Source organism: Perognathus longimembris, chromosome 14 (assembly GCF_023159225.1).
Source record: "Perognathus longimembris pacificus isolate PPM17 chromosome 14, ASM2315922v1, whole genome shotgun sequence".
Lineage (NCBI taxonomy): Eukaryota > Metazoa > Chordata > Mammalia > Rodentia > Heteromyidae > Perognathus > Perognathus longimembris.
The window spans coordinates 56383178-56404618 of NC_063174.1; the positions used below are offsets into that span (position 1 = coordinate 56383178).

Here is a 21441-nt window from a genome sequence, read left to right on the forward strand (position 1 = left end):
CTCTCACCTCCGGCCCCTCCCTTTGACTTGGCAGCCCCGCCCCCTCTTCTGGAAGCACAGTCCATCCTGCGAACCAGCCCCCTGTCCACCACCTCCCTCGCCACCGCCTCTGTGTGTTCGGTGACCTTCTTGCCTAAGGTCCTTGGGAACTGGGACGCTTGCTCCCTGCACCCTTGGTCCTTCTTGCAGGGAGTTGTGAAGGCCTTGTTCTCATTTTTTCTTGGTGCCGAGCGCTGAACCCAGGAACTTGGGTTTGGTGAGCTACCAACCCAGTGATGTTTCCCACTTTTTTTTGTGTAGATACTGGGGCTTCAACTCAGGACCTTGCACTCTTGCTTAACTTTTTTTGCTCAAGGCTGGCACATTACCCTTCAGAGTCACAGCTCCACTTCTGGTTCTTTGCTGGCTAATTGGAGATTTGTTTGCTTCTCTGCCTGGGCTGGCTCCACACCGTAATGCACAGATCTCAGCCTCCTAGCAGCTAGGATTATAGGTGTGAGCCACAGGTCGCTGGCTTCTCTCTTCACCCTGTATCATCTGTGGAAGTCACCCTAAGTCAACCAGGGCCCAGAAGCTTCACATTGACTGTGTTCTCAGCAGTGAGAACACCCCCACCTCAGGAATGAATCTTCTGACATGTTTCCATGCTCCCCTGGTAGCACTGAGCACTGTCCTGGCCATCAGATCTGCAATTGTGGCACCCCAGTGATCATAATCAGGGCCATTGCATCATGATGCCAGAGCCCAAGCTGCCACTCAGATACATCAGAGAAGCGACCAATCGCTTCCTGTACGTGACAGAAAGATAGGGTGAGGTATTTTGAGAAGCTATTCACCTGACTTTTATTACACTGCTGTAATTGTTCTGGTGTATATTACTCATTGTTAATCTCCTACCATGGAGCTCACCTTTGCCTTGGGTACATATGAAGAGGGGGGAAAAAAAAAACCACACAGCAAATATAGTGGTCTCTACTCTTGAGATTCCAGGCACCCACCAGGGGTCTGGAGTTACGACCCTAATGGGAAAAGGAGGGGGGTGTACCACTGAATAATGAGTTCCACAGTTGGGAAATTACTGAAACACTGTCCTGTGGGCTCCATTTCACACTCTTTGAGGATTATGTACTGAGCACAAACTGCACCGGGGGCCCGGGATGGTGCTGTGTAACTGATGCAGGTGGTCTAAGAACCAATGGTCTAGTGAGGGGCATGATGAATGACTACACTCCAGAAAAGGGTGCTGGTCCCCAATAGCAGTCAAGTGTGTGTGTGTGTGGTGGTGGTGGGGGTGTCAGGTGTTCCACGCCTGGACGGCACAGTCCACAGCACTCATGAAGACCTTTTGCTGAGCTGTCTCCCAGGGCTCAGGGGTGGCTGAGAAATACATGGTATTTCTACTTAATATTGTACAATATTATGGCATGCGGGACAATCAGAATGAAGCACAGCTTATCTGGTACAATGAGGGGGAGAAAGCATTCCTCTAGTTTGCTTATTGATCTAGGTGTGTGTGTGTGTCTGTGTGTGTGTGACAAGGTCTTGCTGTATAACACAGGAAGACCTCCCAACTCTCGATCCTCCTGCCTCAGTTTCCTGAGTGCTATAATTATGCCCGCCTGGCACACTTGCTTCAAGTTTAACATTGATACCTTTAAACTGTGCGTGTGCGCTTCGATTGGCAATTTTAAATGTTGCTCATTCCTTTAACTTGTTTACATAATTTGTTTTCATCTTTTCAGACTGTCTCACTATGTACCTAGGGCTGGCCTTGAACTTTCAATAGTGCTTCAACTGGCTGAATGGTGGGATTATAGAAGCACATCACCATGCCTGGCTTACCATTTGCTTTTCTAGGTAGTGACATGTGAAGGCCCCTCTTCCATCATGATTCCAGGATGCTGAAATGTGCCAGAATGTCTGCCTGTTGTGTTGTTTGTTTGTTTTTTAAACTCTATTCCCCTGTCAGTTTCCCTCCTGCTTTCAGCCAGCCTTTTCAGTTTACAGCTTCTAACATGCTGTGGCTGTCTTAGAAACCAAACCCTGAGACCTTGAGAAGTGGTTCTTCCCACAACTGCAGATTCAGATTCCAGAGACCCACAGCCCCGCCTAGGCTCCGGGCGCCCCCTGCTGACCTCGCAGGGTAAGGCGGGCTTACTATAAAACTCCCTTCTCAAAAACCAAAAGGACTGAAAGATAAGTGTTGTTTTTGAACTCAAGCAGAATTCCCTCCCAGAGATTAATGGCTGTGCCCCCAGCCCGCCAACCACGCATGTGAACTATCTTGGGGTTGCAGCTGTGCTGGATGAGAGGAAGCCGTGGGATATCGGAACGGGCCAGCCCCGCACAACTAGCGCTGCACTGACATGCTGGAAAAGAAAATCACCAGATCCTTGGCAGGTGAGGCAACCTTCTCTTCCAACACTCGGTAGGAGATTCTTTGGGTTACTCAATTTCCCAAGTAAGGCTATACAAAAAAACTCCCTCTACTTTTTTTTTTTTTTTTTTGCCATTTTTGACATAATATACCTGAATTATTATCTTTTGTTACAACCCTTTGAAAGCCTTCCATTTTTTATCAGTAGGCTCTTCTTCCGGTTAATCACTCCATTTCTGACCCAAGTCACCTTTCTTGACAAAACCAGGCTGTCTGCTAGATAAATCATTCACCTTTGAAGTGATGAGTCCACTGATAGTGAGACTTTTCTTTCTTGGTCCTGGGCACTGTCCCTGAGCTCTTCAGCTCAAGGCTAGCACTCTACCACTTGGGCCACAGTGCCAGTTCTGGTTTTCTGGTGGTTAATTGGATAGGAATCTCATGACCTTTCCTGTCCGGGCTGGCTTTGAATGCAGCTTTTTCATTTTTTTTTTTTGTTATTATAACGGTGATATACAAAGAAAGGGGTTACAGTTACAAGTCAGGCACAATTTTTTTTTTAATGACTGAATTTATTTAGGCAGTACTGGAGTGTGAACTCAAGGCCTCACGCTTGCTCAGTTGGAGCTCCATTTGAGTCATACCTCCATCTAGCACTTTGTTGCTTCATTGGAGATGGAACCTCGTGGATTTTCCTGCCCAGGCTGGCACTGAACCTCGATCTCTGGATCTCAGCCTCCCGAGGAGCTAGGATTCCAGACATGAGCCACTGAAACCTGGCCGTGAGGTTTGATGGCAAGGAATGACAAAGGCTCAGAGGTTTGAGAAGTTCAAAGTGGAAATTCCAACTCATCACTAAGGGTATTTAGGACAATGGCAACACAGAGAGATGGATGGTTCCAAAGCCAGCAAAGAAAGCTCCCTCGACAGCCAGACCTGGACTTTCAGGCTCCAGGTGCTTTGTCAGGAGTCTCTGTAATATAATAGTAGTCACAGAAACCATCTGCTGATAAAAGCAACACCCAGCACAAAACTGTAACATCTTTTATGAAAGGCAAAGTGGAGGAAAAGCCAACAATTCCTTCAGCTCCTAGAATCAAAAGGCTGGACAAGTCATGTCTAACACTTAATGTACAACCTTGATTCAGGAATAAAAAGAAAGTTCCCAGAATCAAGTACACAATCTTAAGGGCACTCAGCCAAGGATTCTGGGCCTCAGTGGGAGAAAGGAGCACGAGGTCAAAGGAGAACACAAGGTGAAAACTATGGATTCCATTTCTTCACTGGTATTCTGGACTACAGTTGTCATCATAATGTACAAAGCACAAAAGTCAATATCCATGTATACACACATATGCACAGAGCCACTGTGCAGGTCTTGGGTCTTGAACTCAGGGCCTGGGTGTTATCCCTGAATGTCAAGCCTAGCGCTTCACCACTTGAGCCACAGTTCCACTTCCAGCTTTTTGGTGGTTAATTGGAGATAAGTCTCATGGACTTTCCTGCCTGGGCTGGCTTTGAACCTTAGCCTTCAGACCTCAAACTCAGACAAGAGCTACTGGTACCCAGCTACTTCTGATTTTTAATGATAGCTATAATACCAACTTAATAAACATTTGACAACCAAAAAGGACAGATGTTCTCCCAAGCCAGTATTACACAGTAGATTAGGAAATATGATACTCCCATTACTGCTCCATGTTTCTTGCCAGTTTTTCTCCCTCTCTTTGGCATTACAAGTAAGGAACTCATTTCGAATAGGCAAGAGACCAGGTAGCTTTTCAGGAACAAATCACCAATATTTATTTTGTGTAAAAAGTGAAAAAAATAGGGTTTGAAGCCAGCCTGGGTAGGAAAGACAGTGAGACTCTTATCTCCAATCTTAACCAGCAAAAAGCTAGACATGTAGCTAAGTGGTAGAGCACTAGCCTTGATCGAAAGAGCTAAGGGAAACCCACCCAGGCCCTGAGTTCAAGCCTCAATACTTGAAAAAAAGAAACAAGAAATCTCTCCTACATTGCAAGCATATAGGATAGAAGCTGTATGATTTGAGAAGGAACTGAGGGTGTTCTCTATGGTGGAAGGTTCCAGATTCCACATTCACCTTCTGCAACAGGGCCTGTTGCAGAGCAGAGTTGTTATCTCCGAGTCACATTCCTCTCATTTATCTGGAATCACTGGGTCTGCAGAGCAAACAGATTCACACGGTGAGTCCACATGAGAAATAATGGGTTGGTTTCCACAGTTTGCTTGGCTCAAATAATTTCATGAAAGTCTCTCTTGCTGTCCTACTGATTTTCTGATTTTAAATGTGAGCACCACCTCCCCCCCTCAACCCCCAAATATAAAGGTCGCCTCTTCACTTCTGCAGTATTTTTATAAATGACTCAAGGTTTGTTTGTTTTTTACAAAAACAGTTTGTAGCAGTACTTAGTGTCCAACAGAAACCACTCCGTCTGCTAAACAATATCTCGACTGCGCAGCTTCCTCTCACTGTTGGTGGATAGATAATGACACACCTGACAGCCGTCATTATCGCCGTGGCAACAGTACCCAAGAACTATCAGAGGAAAATTGCACGTGTCACCGCAGCCTCTCCAGTGACCACGCCTCAGCTTCCTCTGGTGCATGCTTTTTCTGCAAGTCTGGGGTGCTCTGGGGGTACAGCCAACCCAGCGCGGGCGCCAAGACTACAGACCACGGGGGGGGGGAGGGGCACGCCGGGTGTGGATGCGGGGGTCCACCAATCCGAGCACCTCTCCTCTCCCAAGCTAGACAGCAGGTCTAACAGTGAGTGAGAAGGGCAGGCCCCATGGGCCTAAGGAAGCCTTCTTTCCCTCCTCTACCCCACCCACAGGGCTTCCTACCTGCTTCCCCTCGCCAGCGCTGAACGCCACCAGCTCGGGAACTGGGTCTCCTTGGGGATGCTGAGCGCCTGGCACTGGGGGGGCAGGGCCCCCTCAGGAAGCCAATCCAACCACTTCTTTGTCGCTTCAAGAGTGCGGGGTGATCGAACTCAAGATCTGGAGCGTGCTGGGCAAGCGTAAGCACCCTCAGGCCTCCCTTTCCTTTTGGGGTGGTAAGCGAGGAGACTCCGGCGAGCTTTGACGGGTGCTCTACCCCCCCCCCCAACCAACACCCCCACCCCACCCCGCCTGGCGTTTTGCTAGCCATGCTGGCGATGGGGGAGGTCGGGAGGATGTTTCGGTCTGGGCTTGGATTGTAACCACGATCCTGCGTCTCGGGCTTCGGAGGAGCTGCGATTACGGCTCTGTTCCTCGTGTCCCGCTCCGTCTCCCAGGCTGGCCTTGAACCCCGGGCCCGGGCGTAGGGCTGGGCCCCCCCCCCCCGCCCTCGGCCTGGCTCCCTCCTGCCCGATGGGGTTCGCTGGGCCGCGGCCCTCCGGAGCCCCCAGACGCTCACCGCGGCCGGAGTGGCCGGCGCCGGTGGGCCTCAGGCCCCACTACGCCCCATCGCCGCCCACGTCGCCGCGGCGCCGCCACCGGAAGCGGAAGCTCCCCGTGGAAGTGACCCCTTCCCGGCCTTCCGCGGAACGGGTGAAGCCCCGCCCAGCGCCGTTCCCCCGAGGCCTCCGAGGCTCCCAGCAGGCCCCGCGGACTCTCGGAAGGATGTTTGGTTTCTCGTTGCCACGCAGCGTGACTTTGATGGATTTGATGGGCAGCCGCTCTCTCCAATCAACCGGCAATGCGGTAGCCCACCGTCCCTGGGAAGTCGGCGGGACGCGGGGGCTACCGCGTTTAAGACCGATCCCACCCACTGGGCGGGACTAGACACCTGATTGGAGGAATCCAAGGGACCACGCTCGTCCAATCAGGGGAGCGTCCGGGAGCCGGTCCAATGAGGTCCCGGGGCCGACCGGCCAGGCCGCCGCGGCCGGGTGAGGAGCCCGGGAGGCCGCCGAGGTTGCGTCCGGCGCGCTGGCGAGCGAGCGGCGATGAGCGGGTCCCTGGGCCGGGCGGCGGCGGCCGTACTCCTGTGGGGGCGCGGCGCGGGCGGCGTCGTGCTGCGGGCTCCCGGCGTGCGGGCGGCGGGCTCGGGCACGGGCGCGGGCGGCGGCGGCCAGGCGGAGCGGCTGGACGGGCTGGTGAAGAAGGACAAGGTGGTGGTCTTCCTCAAGGGGACGCCGGAGCGGCCCCAGTGCGGCTTCAGCAACGCCGTGGTACAGATCCTGCGGCTGCACGGCGTCCGCGACTACGCGGCCTACAACGTGCTGGACGACCCCGAGCTGCGGCAAGGTCAGCCCGCCGGGTGGCCGCCGGCCGCGGTCGCCGCGCGAGGCCAGGCCCGGAGGCCGGGCTCCGGAGGGCCGGGGTTGGGGTTTCTGAGGCCCGAGAGGCCGGGACCCCGTGGGCCGGGGTTGGGGCCCGGTGGGCCCCTATCCGTCTGGGGGGGTGGTGCCAGCGTCGGGAGACGCCGAGTGCAGTCTGGATGAAGGGTCTTAACGGACTGCGGCTGATCTTGGGGGGGGATCTACGGGGCTCCATTTCCGTGGCCACCTCGGGCTGTGGGGTTCTCTTGAGCCTCACTTGGAGGCGCGTTTGTCTCTGGTTGGGTCCGAGAAACGTGATCAGCAGCCTGAGCTCTCCCCCCCCCCCCAACCCGGCCTTGGGGGCTGCCTGAGTGTGGCAAAGAGGGAATCCCAAGCCTTGGAGGGCGGCTTGCAGATGGACTGGGCTGCTGGTGTGGGATGGGGTGGAGGCCGGCCCTGGGTTTCGGAGCTCCGGGGGATCTGGGCCGTTCAGTTGACAGACACACGGCAAGGGTGGACGCCGAGTCCCTTTGGGACTTAGTTGGGGTCCGGTGGGAGGAGCAGGAGGATGGGGAAGGACCTTGTTTAGTTTGGGATCCTCAATCACTGGGAACCACGTGTGGGGCCTGGGCTTAGGCTTGTGGGAAGAGGAAGCTACAAGGAGTTCTGCCCCACCAAGCTAAGGAAAGCAATCTAGTACGGATCCCAGAGAGGCAAAGGCCAGACCTATCTGGCCTGTGGCCTTCCACTGCCTGGGGGAAGGAGAGTGGACCTTGATAGCTCATTAGCAACTTGACTGAGGAGAGGAGAGGGCAGGCACTGGGACCCACCAAGCTTCTTGGCCTGGGTTGTTTGGGGTAGGTGGAGAAGTGGGGAGACTGCACTCTTTCCTCCTGGAGGGGGGGTGTCATGCATTCCAACTTCAGGGACTAGCCCCTCACATATCCCCGGTGTCCAGTGCTCCTGTTAGGTCACAGTGTGCTGGGGAGAGGCCTAAGTGTCAGGCTTTGCTGCTCTCTATGTCTGACTATAGTCTGTATCGCTGGCATTGTTGAGGCAGGCTCCTGTTCAGGAAAGCAAACCTGAGTCGGAATCCTAGGAGGCCAGCCCGTGGCACAGCCTTGGACAAGTCACCTAACTGCATTGTTCTTGAAGTAAAGTAAAAAATGATGAGAAACAACTTGGGGAAGTTTTATAAGGAAGCAGGAGATAGTAAAAGTCATAGAGAGTTTAGCAATCTCTTGGCAATAGTGGGTCCCACCTTTGTGGTAGTTTTGGTGGGTGGAATCCAAAAGGTGATTGTGGCAGAGGAGTGAAGGCCACTCTACTGTTTCCAGGTTTTACCATATTATCATGTGTCATGTTCATGTGTTCCTCATCAACAAGAAGTCAGCTGTTTGCTAGGCTCAGGCTTATCCATAAGCCCGCAGGCGTCCTGCCCTTCCAAAGCAGCTTTTGGCTTCAGAGATAAGAGTCACTACTACTCTGAAGCCTGCAACCTGGGACCTTGTTGCCTGCCCCTGCAAATTGCCAGTGTGGCCCTCAGCAGAAAGTTGTGTCATTGATACGTTGCTTAATATGATGTTTTGAGGGTCTTTGGCTTGTGAGTTTATTTATGATTTCCTGTTTAGAATAAGTGGAAATGAGCTACAATAGAATATGGCTAATAAAACAAAAGTGAACAGAAATAAGGATGAATACTGATAGCAAGAATGTTCCTGTCTTCTCTTTTATACAATTGAGTTTTGATCTCAATCCTTAAGTGTTCACGTAACAGTGGAAAGAACCTGTTTCTTGACTTAAAGATTTCACTGGATTGTCATTTTGGCTAATAAGTATGTTACATAAATAATTGTTTAATACCAGGCATAATGGCTCATACCTGTAGCCCTAGCTACACAGGAGGCTGAGATCTGAGGATCAGTTTGAAGCCAGTCCAGGCAGAAAAGTTTATGAGATGCTTATCTACAATTAACCACCAAACAGCTGGAAGTGGAGCTCTGACCCCACTGGTAGAGTGGCAACCTGGAGCGAAAAGCTAAGGGATAGCACCCCTTTTCTGAATTCAAGCCCCAGTACAGGCACACGCGCACACACACACACACACACACACACACACGTATGTAACCTGTCTTGTGGCTTAGAGGAGTGTCAGTTAATGGCAGTGCTAAGTCAGCCGGGGGGCAGGGTGATTGTGGGGCCTCCCCTTGTTGGGGCAGGTGAGGCCCTGAGCACAGTCAGGTGAGCCGCGCTGTCTGGCAGAGGGAGGCTGCCAGGCTGCTCCAGACCTGTTGGTGCACACTTGGCCTTTGCCCCGCAGTGAGCCAGGGATGTGTCTTATGCAACCAGCATGCTGAAGTCTGCTTGTGCAGAGCAGGCAGTCAGTGGCTGTGGCAGTGGGGAGGTGTGTGTGTGTGTATGCATGCGTGTGCACAGTTTGTGGCCCCTATCTCAGCCTGTGCTAGGAGCTTGCAGAACCCTCCGCTAGCTAGCTGTTGATCATTGCTTCCTTTCCGACTGTAGAGTGCTGGAAGCCGTTCCTCGCGGCCAGCTGTACCCTGTACCTGCCCAGTGGCCTGGCTCCACACTCAAAGCCCCCTTTCACATATTCTTATCTAGTACCGGGGCTTGAACTCACAGCCTTGTGCTCCCCCTTAGCTTTTTCACTCAAGGCTGGCTGGTGTTCTTATCTTTATCTTTATCTTATCTTATCTTTAGTCAACCTCCACGTCTAGCTTTTTTGCTGGTCAGTTGGAGATCGGGGTCTCACAGCCTTTGCTGCCTGGGCTGGTTCTGAACTGTGATCTCAGATCTCCGTGGAGTGGGGTAGAGACGTTGGCACGGAGCGAGCAACCACTTGGCCCTGGCCCTGTGCTGGGAACTTTCCAGCGACAGTCAGCGACGGTGCAGTAAATCAGTGAGAGGTCGTGAGTCCCATTTTGCAGACAAGGAGCCTGAGGCTCCCAGCTACCAACACATCACCCCGAGGCTGCAGTTCTCCTGAGCACTGCTTGGTTTTCACTGGCAGGTCACTTCCAGTAGTTCCGGTGACGAGGATGAAGAATGTGTGACATTGTCTCATCACAGAATTAGTCCCCACTGGAAGCCCTGCAGAGAAATTCTGCCAGGGACAAAGAAAACTATAATTATGGTGCTGTTTAATGATGCCGCCCAAGCCTGGCATGGGGGGGGAGAGGTGGGGGATGACACGGTGCCTCCCAGCAAGATCAGGCCCTGGGAGGAAAACAGCTCCCAGAGGGAATTTTCAAATCCACTGTCTGCCTTCCTATTTCTGGCCTGGGGTTGGAATGTGAGTTGGTTTCTGGGGACCATCACCAAAACAAAAAAGTCTTGGGTCTGATTTTCTAAGTTTCAAGCAACAGATTTAAGAATTCACAGTAACATAGCTTTTGAAAACTATAAAGTGTCTAAACAATGACCTTTGGGCCCACCAGACTTAATTTTGTTTTCTACTTAGGAAGCGTGGTCTTTCACTGCTACAGCCTTCTCGCCTCACTCCATAGGAATAATCAGATACTTCCTTAAGTATTTCATATAGTCAGAAGGGGGGGGTGGGGGAGGCATCTGTGGACACTGGGGCTTGAACTCAGGACCTGAGCACTGTCCCTTAGATTTTTCACTCAAAGTTGGTGCTCTGCCACTTGAACCACAACTCCATTTGTGGTGTTTTGGTGGTTAGTTGGAGATAAGAGTCTCATGGACTTCAAGATCCTCAAACCTCATCCTCCTGAACCGCTGACACCCAGCATACATAATGAACTATCTTAAAAATGGAAAGTAGGGCTGGGAATGTGGCTTAGCAGAAGAGTGCTTGCCTAGCATGTATGAAGCCCTGGGTTCGATTCCTCAGTACCACATACACAGAAAAAGCTGACAGTGGCGCTGTGCCTCAAGTGGTAGAGTGCTAACCTTGAGCAAAAAGAAGCTCAGGGATTGTGGCCAGGCCCTGAGTTCAAGCCCCAGGACTGCCAAAAAAGGAGGGGTAGCAGTTGGATGTGGTGGTGCACACTCGCTAGCCCAGTACCCAGGCCGCTGAGGCTGGAGGATCCTTTCTCAGAAGCAAGCAAGCAAAGCCAAGTTCGGAGGCTGGTGCGGTTGCTTGATGCCCTGCCATGAGGCACCTTGGATACTGCCAGGAAAGGGGCTGTGCATCGGTCATGGGCCAGCGCTTGGCAAGAGGGCTGGTGAGCGGGAGTCTGCTTCCTGGGCTGCCGCCAGCGTTGGGGTGTCCTGGAGCGCAGTGGTCCGACGCTGCCGTGGCAAAGGGGGCTGGTTTAGGGTTTTGGTAGAGGACCTTCTCCCTAACAGCCCTGATGGAAGTTCCGGGAGCGGAGCTCAGGGGCCTGACTGAGGCGGCTCTGCAGAGAAGGAGGGTGCCCAGCAGTTCAGTCAGCATCCATCTTACAACAAACCTTCACTCCATTAAGCCTGTGCTCTGGATGGCCTGCAGGGAACAGTCGGTTTATGTTGAGGTCCAGTGTGTTTCACAAATTAGACCCTCGCCAAAAGCAATGGGTAAAATCTGTTGTGGAAGATTGAAAAGGCTGCTATTACATCACACATACACACATGATTTCTCTGTGTAAAAAAGTGTGTAAGGAAGCTTAGGGGAATTAAAGGGCGCTCCCGATACCTTAGACATCTAATCCTGCAAGGAGAGGCTTGCTGCCTGCGTTGTGGTAAAGGAAGTTCCCACGGACTGTATTTGAGAGCAGAGTCAAAAGTGGGAACCAACCCCAAGCCTCGCACGAAGCTCCCTTGCTGACAAACTTGAATCAGGCAGGCATCTACCTTCTGAATCCTGTAAATACACCCCAGGGGTCAGAAGTTCCTGAATATCTAGCTGACTTATTATTTTTGGTAGACACCCAGAGTAACTGAGAAGCAGGCTTGGCTGCTTTTGTGCTAGACTGGGCTCTGTGCAGCCCGGGCTGGCTGGCAGAGACCTCACCATCCTCCTGCCTCTGAGAGGACCATGGGTGTGGGCTACCACACCCCGCTTGTGGCCACTTGGTTCTGGCTGGGTTGTGATGTCTAGAGAAGATAGAGCCTGTAACTCCTGGCTTTCTCTAGCCCTGTTACTTAAGCAAAGTGGATATGCACATAGAGCTGTTGTTCAAGGAGGGATTCGTTGTGTATTTTCATTCATCATCCATTCTCCTCACTTTTTTTCCCATGTCAGTACTGGGCCTTGTACTCAGGGCCTGGGTACTGTCCCTGAGCTTTTTCACTGAAGGTTGGTGCTCTTCCACTTGAACCACAGCTCCATTTCTGGCTTTTTACTGGTTAACCGGAAGTAGGAGTCTCACAGAGTTTCTTGCCCGGGCTGGCTTCAAACCTTGGTCTTGAGAGCTCAGCCTCCTGAGCAGCTGGGATTCCCGGTGTGAGCCGCCAGTGCCCAGCTCTGCACCACTTCTTATGCAGAGCCTCCCCAGGGGAGGTGGGAGGAAGCCGAGACCAGGTGGCCTGCCCAGGGCTCCCCACACTGGCCCCTCGACAGTGAGACGGTGTCCTGGCGTGGGGTGGGGTGGGGGACAGGGGGAGGCTGGGGCTTCTGCCGGGTGTGGGCAGGGGTGAACACCCTGTTTGATCATTTGGATAACGCTCCACTTCCCCCCCCCCCCCCGCAGGCATTAAAGATTATTCCAACTGGCCTACCATCCCACAAGTGTACCTCAATGGCGAGTTTGTGGGGGGTTGCGACATCCTTCTGCAGATGCACCAGAACGGGGACCTGGTGGAAGAACTGAAGAAGCTGGGGATCCGCTCCGCCCTCCTGGACGAGAAGAAGGACCAGGACTCCAAGTGAGGGCGCCGCCGCCCTGGGGGGCAGAGACTCACTGCCTTTTGGAAAAGCCTTACCACGCCGCCAGCAGGCCAGCTGGGTGTATTTTTGCCCTTTGCGTGAGAGTGTCCCGTCGTGGACACCATTCCTTCTGGTGTTGTCTTCTTCGCATCAGTCACTTGGCAAAGACGCAACAGCCCCCAATCGTTTTTGTAACTTCTATGCAGAAAAATGATGGACAAAGAAGAGAATGTGGTAGCTGGGGTGTCCTTTTTAAAAATAAACGGCCCGCTCAGCACGTGGCGTGTGAGTGGTTGATCCGCACCGGGTTCTTCTGCTCAGCTACTAAAGTTGCCAGGAGAATGGCGTCGAGGGCAGGGAGGGCTGGACTGCACTCCACTCTGGGAGGCAGGTGTGAGGGTGTGGCGGGGGGCGTGGTGGAGGGTGGGTCCTCCGGCCCAGTGGAGGCGGGTGAGGCTGGAGGAAGATGCTCGCCCAGCTGCTGACCCCGGCAGAACTGCTGCTTGCGTGCGGCGGGCAGAGGCACTGAGGTATGGGGTTTGGGGTGTTGTTTTTCTGACAGTGTTGGGATTGAGCTGAGGGTCTTCCATTGCTCAGCGAGCTCTACATTCAGGTGCATTCCCCTGGACTCTACACCGTGGGCTTCTCTTGGTTTCTTGTCACTTGAACTCAGGGCCTGGGCACTGTCTCTGAGTCCTTTTGCTCAGGGCTAGTGTTGTATCACTTTGAGCTACAGCACCCCTTCTGGTTTTCTGGTGGTCTCAAGGACTTCCCAGCCTGGGCTGGCTTTGGGCCTTTATCCTGAAATCTCAGCCTCCTGAGTACCTAGGATTACAGGCCTGAGCCACCAGCACCCAACTGAACTGTTGTTGTTTTTTGAAACAGGGTCTCACTTTTTATTCCGGCCTATGTAGCCCAGGCTTGCCTCTGCCTTAGCTTCCCAAGGTGAGCCACCACGGTGTCTCGGTAAGACTTCTACAGTGCTCCTCCCTCCCAGGCGGAAGAGCCAGAGGGCTCCCCAGTGACCCACAGAAAGGGGGTCCCTCCTGTTCCAGGTATATCACCCTGCCGGAAGCTCTCCGTCATCCGGAGGGGCCGCACAGCATGCTTAGACACGCGTCCCTAGCCAGGCACCATTGGCTCACACCTGTAATCCAGCCACTCAAAAGGCTGAGATCCACCAATCCTGGTTTGAAGCCAGCCCAGGCAGGTGAGTCCGAGAGACCAGCGCAATGCAGAAGTTTAAAGTGTGACTCAAGTGGTAGAGCTCCAGCTTTGAGTGAAAAAGCTAAGTGAGCGTGTGAGACCGTGAGTTCAAGCCCCAGTACTGTCACACACACACAAAATGCCTCTTTGGGGCTGCAGAGGTAGGAGGAAGGCTGCCTTCCCACGATGGCCACTTCCTTGACACCTTCCTGACCTCCATTCCCTTCCCAAGAGGCCCCGAGCTCCCTGCGGGCAGGAGGTAGAGCCGCACCCACCCCACCCCAGAGACTGAGGGTATCACAGGCTGTGCACCAGCCTGCGGCGACTCCTGAGGCGGGCCCGCACCTTGTGTTCTGGAAGGAGGCTGTGCTTTCAGCCAAGGGGCCCCAGCGCAGGGTCCAAAGGCCGAGTGGGCATCTTGCAGTGGGGTGGAAGGGGAGGCATTTTCTGGGCAGTTCTCTGAGTCAAGTGTCGTGGAATGGAGCCCGCGGGAACTAATGAAGGCCCAGCTGGCTTCGAAGACCCAGCTTGGGCCTCCTGCGGGCACCCGCTCAGCCTCCCCATCCACCCCTGCCGTGTCTGGTGTACAGCACAGCGAACCCCCCTCTCCCTGCAAAGCCATCCGAGCTCTGATTTGCCTCCTGCCCCTTCTCTGCTCGTGGCCACTGTGGCCAGCGTGCAGGGCAACCCGGAACCTCCTTCCTTGGTTGGGGTTAGTCACGGAGGTCCTCGCAGTGCCCCAGCCTAGCGGCACGGGCTGAGAGCAGCGATCGGTTCTTCCTGGGCCAGGCCCAGCTCAGTGTGTCCCTAAGCGTCCTGTGCTTGGGGACCAGAGCAGCGCTCTCCAGGCTAGAGCTGGAGGAGGACAGGCGCCTGGCAAGATCACGGCTGTGATGGAGGACCGTCTCCACTGTGTTTCGCTGCATGGGGCGTTCTGTTGCCTGCAGTATCCACCTCCAGGGTTTGCTTCTGTGTGCCAGTCCTTGGGCTTGAACTAGAGCCTGAGCGCTGTTCCTTGGATTTTTTTTTTTTTTTTTTTTTTTGCCAGTCCTGGGCCTTGGACTCAGGGCCTGAGCACTGTCCTTGGCTTCTTTTTGCTCAAGGCTAGCACTCTGCCACTTGAGCCACAGCGCCACTTCTGGCCATTTTCTATATATGTGGTGCTGGGGAATTGAACCCAGGGCTTCATGTATAGGAGGCAAGCACTTTTGCCACTAGGCCATATTCCCAGCCCCCCTTGGATTTTTTTTTGCTCAAGGCTAAAGCCACAGCTCCCCGTCCAGCTTTTTGGCAGTTAATTGCAGCTCAGAGCATCATGAACTTTCCTATCCAGCTTTGAACGGTGACCTTCAGACCTCAAGCTTCTTGAGTAGCTAGGATTGCAGTGTGAGCCACCAGCGCTCAGCACGTCCAGGGTTTAAAGAGAACCCAGATACGTCCACATGTATTAGCTGGCAATTTGTCTCTGACACTAAATGACCACATGCGATGCATTTGACAGTCATCGGAGTGAAGCATCTCAGCAGCGCTAGGGCACAAGAGGGTGTTCAGCCAGAAAGATTACTGTAAACTATTTTCCTAAGGTTATAGTCTGACTGACTGCCAGTAATCTACTCCTTCCCCCCTTTGGGATTGAACTCGAGGCCTCATGTTTGCAAGCAAGCACCCTACCACTCCAGCCTTACCCAAGGTTTGTTTTGCAAACACAGGTGCATGTCAGACTGTGGTCCTACTTCTGCCTCCTAAGTAGCTGGAGTTACAGGTATGTACCACTAAGCCTGGCCCTTTCTGTCACTGATTTTTTTTGACTATTGCTATTTCATATTACAGTAGAAAGTCTCTTCTGAACTACAATAGGGTTTTATCATGGGGAGTTATACTTGAAAGAGCACAGGTCAACCTTGAGCTAATTCTAATTTATCAGCTGCAAGGATTATGAGCTTGTGTTGATAGTAATTAGCAGGGATGCTTTTTGCCAGATAAAGGAGGGAGAAGTGTCATGGGAAATTTGCTGATGAAATATAGGACTATTTGTAGATTACCCATGTTTCCCATCACTATCCTGAGCTAGCAAGTGACCCGCTTTGTGCGTGTGTGTGTGTGTGTGTGTGTGTGTGTGTGTGTGTGTGTGCTACTATTGGGGCTGGCACTCAGGGCCTCATGGTTTCTGGTGATGATGCTTTCACTCAAGGCTAGTACTCTACCACTGAGCGACACCTCTACTTCTGGCTTTTATTTATTTATTTATTTTTCCAGTCCTGGGGCTTGAACTCAGGGCCTGAGCACTGTCCCTGAGCTCTTTTTTGCTCAAGGCTAGCACTCTACCACTGGAGCCACAGTACCACTTCTGGCTTTTTCTGTGTATGTGGTACCAAGGAATCGAACCCAGGGCTTTGTGCATGCTAGGTGAGCACTCTACCACTAGGCCAAACTCCCAGCCCTACTTCTGGCTTTTTTTCTAGCTCTTTTTCTGGCTAATTGGTGATAACATGGACTTTCCTGTCTGTGCTGGCTTTGAAACACATTTCTCAGATCTCAGCCTCTTGAGTAGCTAGGATTGCAAACACAAACCACCGGGGCCTGACTCACTTTCTGTTTATTTTCAGTGTGTATTAACTGCACCAAGAGGTTTCCAAGAGGTTTCCCTGTGGTATTTCGGCCACACAGCGTATGCTGTGTTTTGCTTAGAGGCCCTGAGGTCAGCCCAGTGGTGGGCAGGGCTGGGGTGAGCTCTGCTCTCCAGCCTATCCTGGCAGAATGAGTGCCGGCGTGGGCCCGCAGACAGTGCAGCTCTGGCAGGGTGGAGTGCGGTCCCTGTAACCTGAGGAGACGGTGGGCCTCCCCGCCAAATCCCGCCGCCTTCAGTCCTGCAGGAAAGAGGCCGCTGGCCGTCCTGTGCACCCCCGCGCAGCTCCCACCGGGAGGTCAGTGGCCGCGTGGCAGCCGCCCAGTTGAGGTGCCAGACTTTGAAGTCAGGCCCCACCACGTGAACCCCATTTTAGAATCGAACCCTGAGCCAATCAGATTTGTACCTGTGTTCTAATCTTGCTTGCACAGCTGATTGTTGTAACCTTGTTCTTTGCCTTTATAAGCCCTGTGTAATCACAGCTCGGGGCTTCCTCCTAACCTCCGCTGTGTCGGTGGGTAGGACAAGGCCCGAGTTGGCAGCTCGTTAAATAAAGCCTTGCCTTGCTTTTGCATTTCGGAGTGTCTGAATCTCGGTGGTGTTCTTGGGGGTGGTCTTGCGACTTGGCACAACATTTGGGGTTTCGTCCGGGATGGCCCCAGAGACCCCGAGATCCCAGACTCCGAAGGTAAGAAAACAGCACTGTTCATTTGTCTTGTCCTGTAATTTGTCTGTTTTGCTTTTGCTTGTAGGGCGCGAGTCAGTTTGTGTTTTGGCCGGAACTGACCAGGAGGACCTCCTAAACGAGACTCAACCCGCCCACCTTGTACTTGGGTCTGCTCCTTCTGCTTATCTGGCAGGAGGTTGTGGGCCAACTCGGGTCCACTCCTCCTGTACCCTGGCAGGAGGTTGTGGGCCAACTTGGGAGATCTCCAACTCGTAACTCGGGTCCACTCCTTCTGCACCCTTGCAGGAGGTTGTGGGCCAACTCGGGTCCACTCCTTCTGCACCCTTGCAGGAGGTTGTGGGCCAACTCGGGTCCACTCCTTCTTGCAGGAGGTTGTGGGCCAACTCGGGTCCATTCCTTCTGCACCCTTGTAGGAGGTTGTGGGCCAGCTTGGGAGATCTCCAACTCGTAGCTTTTCTTGTTCTCAGGCCTGTGTGTTTTCCTCCTTTTTTATTGTTTTGTTTTTTGTAGCCTTTTGGACTGAACTTCTGATCAGAGCTATGGATAACGTTCTATCTTGAGGACCTCCATCTAGCCCCCTAGACTTGATCCTAGCTCACTGGAGGGAGGTTAAGGAGATAGCTCAGAACCAAGGTGTGGCCCTTAAAAAGGAAAAGTGGATCACCCTGTGCAAGTCAGAATGGTCCACCTTTGAGGAAATTGAGGGAGCTTTGACATAGGGAGGAAGCATGGAGGAGGAAATGTTTCCCGCTCCATACTCCCCATCCCAGTTAACTCTACAAGAGGAGGACTCTGAGGAAAATGTTTCAGCTGTGCCCTCCGCTCCGGAGGGTCCTGCCCAGTCAACTCGCCGTTGCCGACAGCCCAGGACACAGACGCATCAGCCCCAAGTCCAAGTCCTGACCCGCAGCCGCCGACGGGGTGGATGTAGGGCCAGCCCAAGCCACCCACAGGTGGCAGGGAGTGACCTCACCATGCTGCGTTGTCATCTCTGTGTTGTTTGTAAGTCTAACAGTCTCTTTTGTGTCAAACCTGCATAGCTCATTGGAAAGATGTACAGGCGATGGTTCACAATCAGAGTGTGAGTGTCCACAGAAAGAACTCTAGGGGGACCCCCACCCAGCCTTCTTAAGCAGAAAATGAGGCTGGAGAATGCTAAAATCATTTGTTAAAGGTTTTTGTCTTAAAATGTACGGCCGATGCTTATTCAGCGTGCTTTAAGATCTTTTGAAAATGTGTGTGTGCATGTGTGAGTGTGAACATGTTCAAGACTGCAGTATGATGCAAAACTAAGTTTAAATTCAAAGGTCTTCATGCCATGCAGTAACTGGGACTGAAGAAAAAAAAAAAAGGCTCTTTTGAAACAAGCAGCACGTAAGCAAAGGGCGGCACCTGGTTTCAGATTGCCTGTGAGCTTCAGTTTTTCCGATGCAGATAAAAGCTAAAATTTTAAGCTGATACATCTGTTTAGGAAAGAAAGCTTGTAGATCTGAGATTGTGTTGTGTCCTTATTGAGATCTGTTAAAGGCCTGTCAGCTTGCCAATGCCCCCAATCAACAGATTAACCACGGTGGAAGGGACCCTAGACGGCATCGCCACTTGGGTTCATTGCTTCCACGCCAGGCCAGCTGACCCCTTTGCCCTGGATGACAACTACCGTGATGGAACATGGGAGGTCTCCAAGCACCCAACTCAGCCACCTTGCCTTCGCCTCAAGAAAAGAAAGTTAGACTGAGACTAAGGTTATAGGTCCCTGGCTAGGTAAGGTCTACGCCCCTGAGTCAGCCTGAAGAAGTTACAGAAGATGGATGATCTTCACCCATCAGCCCCCCTTTAAAATCAAGGGACCAGAGTTGTTTTTGTGAAGATGAGGCAGGATAAACTAGAGGCATGCAAAACAGAGGTACAGAGACTATTCTTGTAAGAAATGGTGACAGGCCCTTTGGTTACTACATTGGGCCCTACTGGCCCATGCCTTACCTCTATATCATCCCCTAGACATGCAAGCCATTGAAATGGACAGAATGGAGCCATGATTGGCTCCCAAGGTACCAAAAAGAAAAAGGGGGAAATGAGGTGCCAGACTTTGAAGTCAGGCCCCACCACGTGAACCCCATTTTAGAATCGAACCCTGAGCCAATCAGATTTGTACCTGTGTTCTAATCTTGCTTGCACAGCTGATTGTTGTAACCTTGTTCTTTGCCTTTATAAGCCCTGTGTAATCACAGCTCGGGGCTTCCTCCTAACCTCCGCTGTGTCGGTGGGTAGGACAAGGCCCGAGTTGGCAGCTCGTTAAATAAAGCCTTGCCTTGCTTTTGCATTTCGGAGTGTCTGAATCTCGGTGGTGTTCTTGGGGGTGGTCTTGCGACTTGGCACAACACAGTGTCCCAGGGAAAGGCCACGCAGGCCTGCGGGCGGACTGGACATGCCAACTGGGTGGAACTGCAGACAGCGGAAGTCACCTGGGGCTGCCCCGCCAGGCTGCCCTGCACTTCCTGTCCCACCCCAGCCCCCCTCCAGGCTTCCCCTGCACTTCCTGTCCCACCCCAGCTCCCCTTCCAGGCTGCCCTGCACTTCCTGTCCCCCAGCCCCCCCACTCCAGGCTGCTCCTGCACTTCCTGTCCCACCCCAGCCCCCCCAGGCTGCTCCTGCACTTCCTGTCCCCCCCAGCCCCCCCCCAGGCTGTCCTGCACTTCCTGTCACACCCCAGCCCCCCTTCCAGGCTACTCCTGCACTTCCTGTCCCCTCCAGCCCCCCCCTCCAGGCTGCCCTGCACTTCCTGTCCCCTCCAGCCCCCCTCCAGGCTGCCCTGCACTTCCTGTCCCCTCCAGCCCCCCCCCTCCAGGCTGCTCCTGCACTTCCTGTCCGCCCAGCCCCCCTCCAGGCTTCCCCTGCACTTCCTGTCCCACCCCAGCTCCCCTTCCAGGCTGCCCTGCACTTCCTGTCCCCCAGCCCCCCCACTCCAGGCTGCTCCTGCACTTCCTGTCCCCCCACCCCCGCCAGGCTGCTCCTGCACTTCCTGTCCCACCCCAGCCCCCCTTCCAGGCTACTCCTGCACTTCCTGTCCCCTCCAGCCCCCCCCTCCAGGCTGCCCTGCACTTCCTGTCCCCTCCAGCCCCCCTCCAGGCTGCCCTGCACTTCCTGTCCCCTCCAGCCCCCCCCCTCCAGGCTGCTCCTGCACTTCCTGTCCCCTCCAGCCCCCCCTCCAGGCTGCCCTGCACTTCCTGTCCCACCCCAGCCACCGCCTGGCCTGCTGACCTTTCCTCTCTGCCAGGCCCCTCCATACTTCTCAGCCCTTCTCTTTGTCACAGTTTGTCCCTCTGTCCCCCTCTGGGTATTGGCAATGTAGTCAAATAAAGCAAGCATCTTTATAGCTCCCGCCATTTGAATTTTAAACGAGCTCCAATTCAATTTTCTTCAATAACACATACATGTGATTACTCAAATGGTACTTATAAACCACTAATGAAAATTAACAGCCTCCTGCATTTCTCCTTTCCACCCTGGCCCTCTCCCCAGAGCTGCCCATGTCTGTTTCTAAGCTGCTTCTCCTGATGTTTACTTCTGTGGGGTTTTGTCTTGTACTGGTACTTGGGCTTGAACTCAGGGCCTCTTGCGTTCACATGGCTTTTTTTTCACTTAAGGCCAGCACTTGACCAGTCTGGCTGTGCCTCCTCTTCTGTGTTTCTTTCCTGTTAGTTGGAGATAAGAGTCTTGAGTTTGCCCAGGCTGGTTTTGAACCTTGGCTTTGAGTAGCTCAGATGACAGGCATGAGCTGCCAGTTCTGCAGCACTGAGCGAGTTTGCATTGTGGTGCAGCCGTGCCAGCGGTTCCCAACTCTCTGTCTCAATTCTGTTGACTCTGTGCCATCCTAGGGACCTCCGTGCAAGAGACTTAGTGTTTTTAACCGCAGTGTGTCATGGACCTGCCTCTGTGATGAGTTGACAGTGACGTCAGATGATCCATCTGGATTAAATGCTTTGGGCCCACCTTCTCAGTCCAAGGTTGCTTCATGCTAGTAAAACTTCCAAAGAAAGACGTTATTTAGAGTTATTAAAAGAGGGGGCCGTGGGGTGGGGGTTGATTCTTGGGAAAGAAATGGATGTCACCGGCTTAGGTCTTTTGCTTGGGTCACAGCTGGTGCTTCTGACCTTGAGGCCTGCAAGGCAGGCAGCTCAGCTCTGGTTGGGGGATGTGGGATTCGAATAGTGAACCCGCTGGATTTTCAGTCTGGTCTGTGGGGCTCAGCGCTAGAGCCTCGCTCCGAACAGGGGCCTCTTGTGACTTTTCCCGGCGGCGCGCATGTGTGTATGTGTGTCATCCTATGTGGAATGGCCCACTGGCCCCGTGACAGGCAGACACGAGCCAGGTCCGCCTTGCAGAGTCTCAAGTTTGACCCCAGACAGTGACACATTCAGCCAGCCCTTCAAGGGTTGCTGGAATGCTG

At 53.2% G+C, this 21441-nt stretch overlaps 1 protein-coding gene and 1 non-coding gene across 2 annotated transcripts; one reads left to right on the forward strand and one right to left on the reverse strand.

Moving 5' to 3' along the window:
- Positions 1–4793: 4793 nt before the first annotated feature.
- Positions 4794–5076, reverse strand: LOC125363695. The gene has a single exon (XR_007213288.1). It is a non-coding gene; the product is annotated as a small Cajal body-specific RNA 13 (non-coding RNA).
- Positions 5077–6253: 1177 nt separating this feature from the next.
- Glrx5 (glutaredoxin 5) lies at positions 6254–12751 on the forward strand. The gene is made up of 2 exons (XM_048362383.1): positions 6254–6633; positions 12299–12751. Exons 1-2 carry the CDS (start codon positions 6333–6335, stop codon positions 12475–12477), a joined length of 480 nt encoding a protein of 159 aa, XP_048218340.1. The 5' UTR covers positions 6254–6332; the 3' UTR covers positions 12478–12751.
- Positions 12752–21441: the final 8690 nt, after the last annotated feature.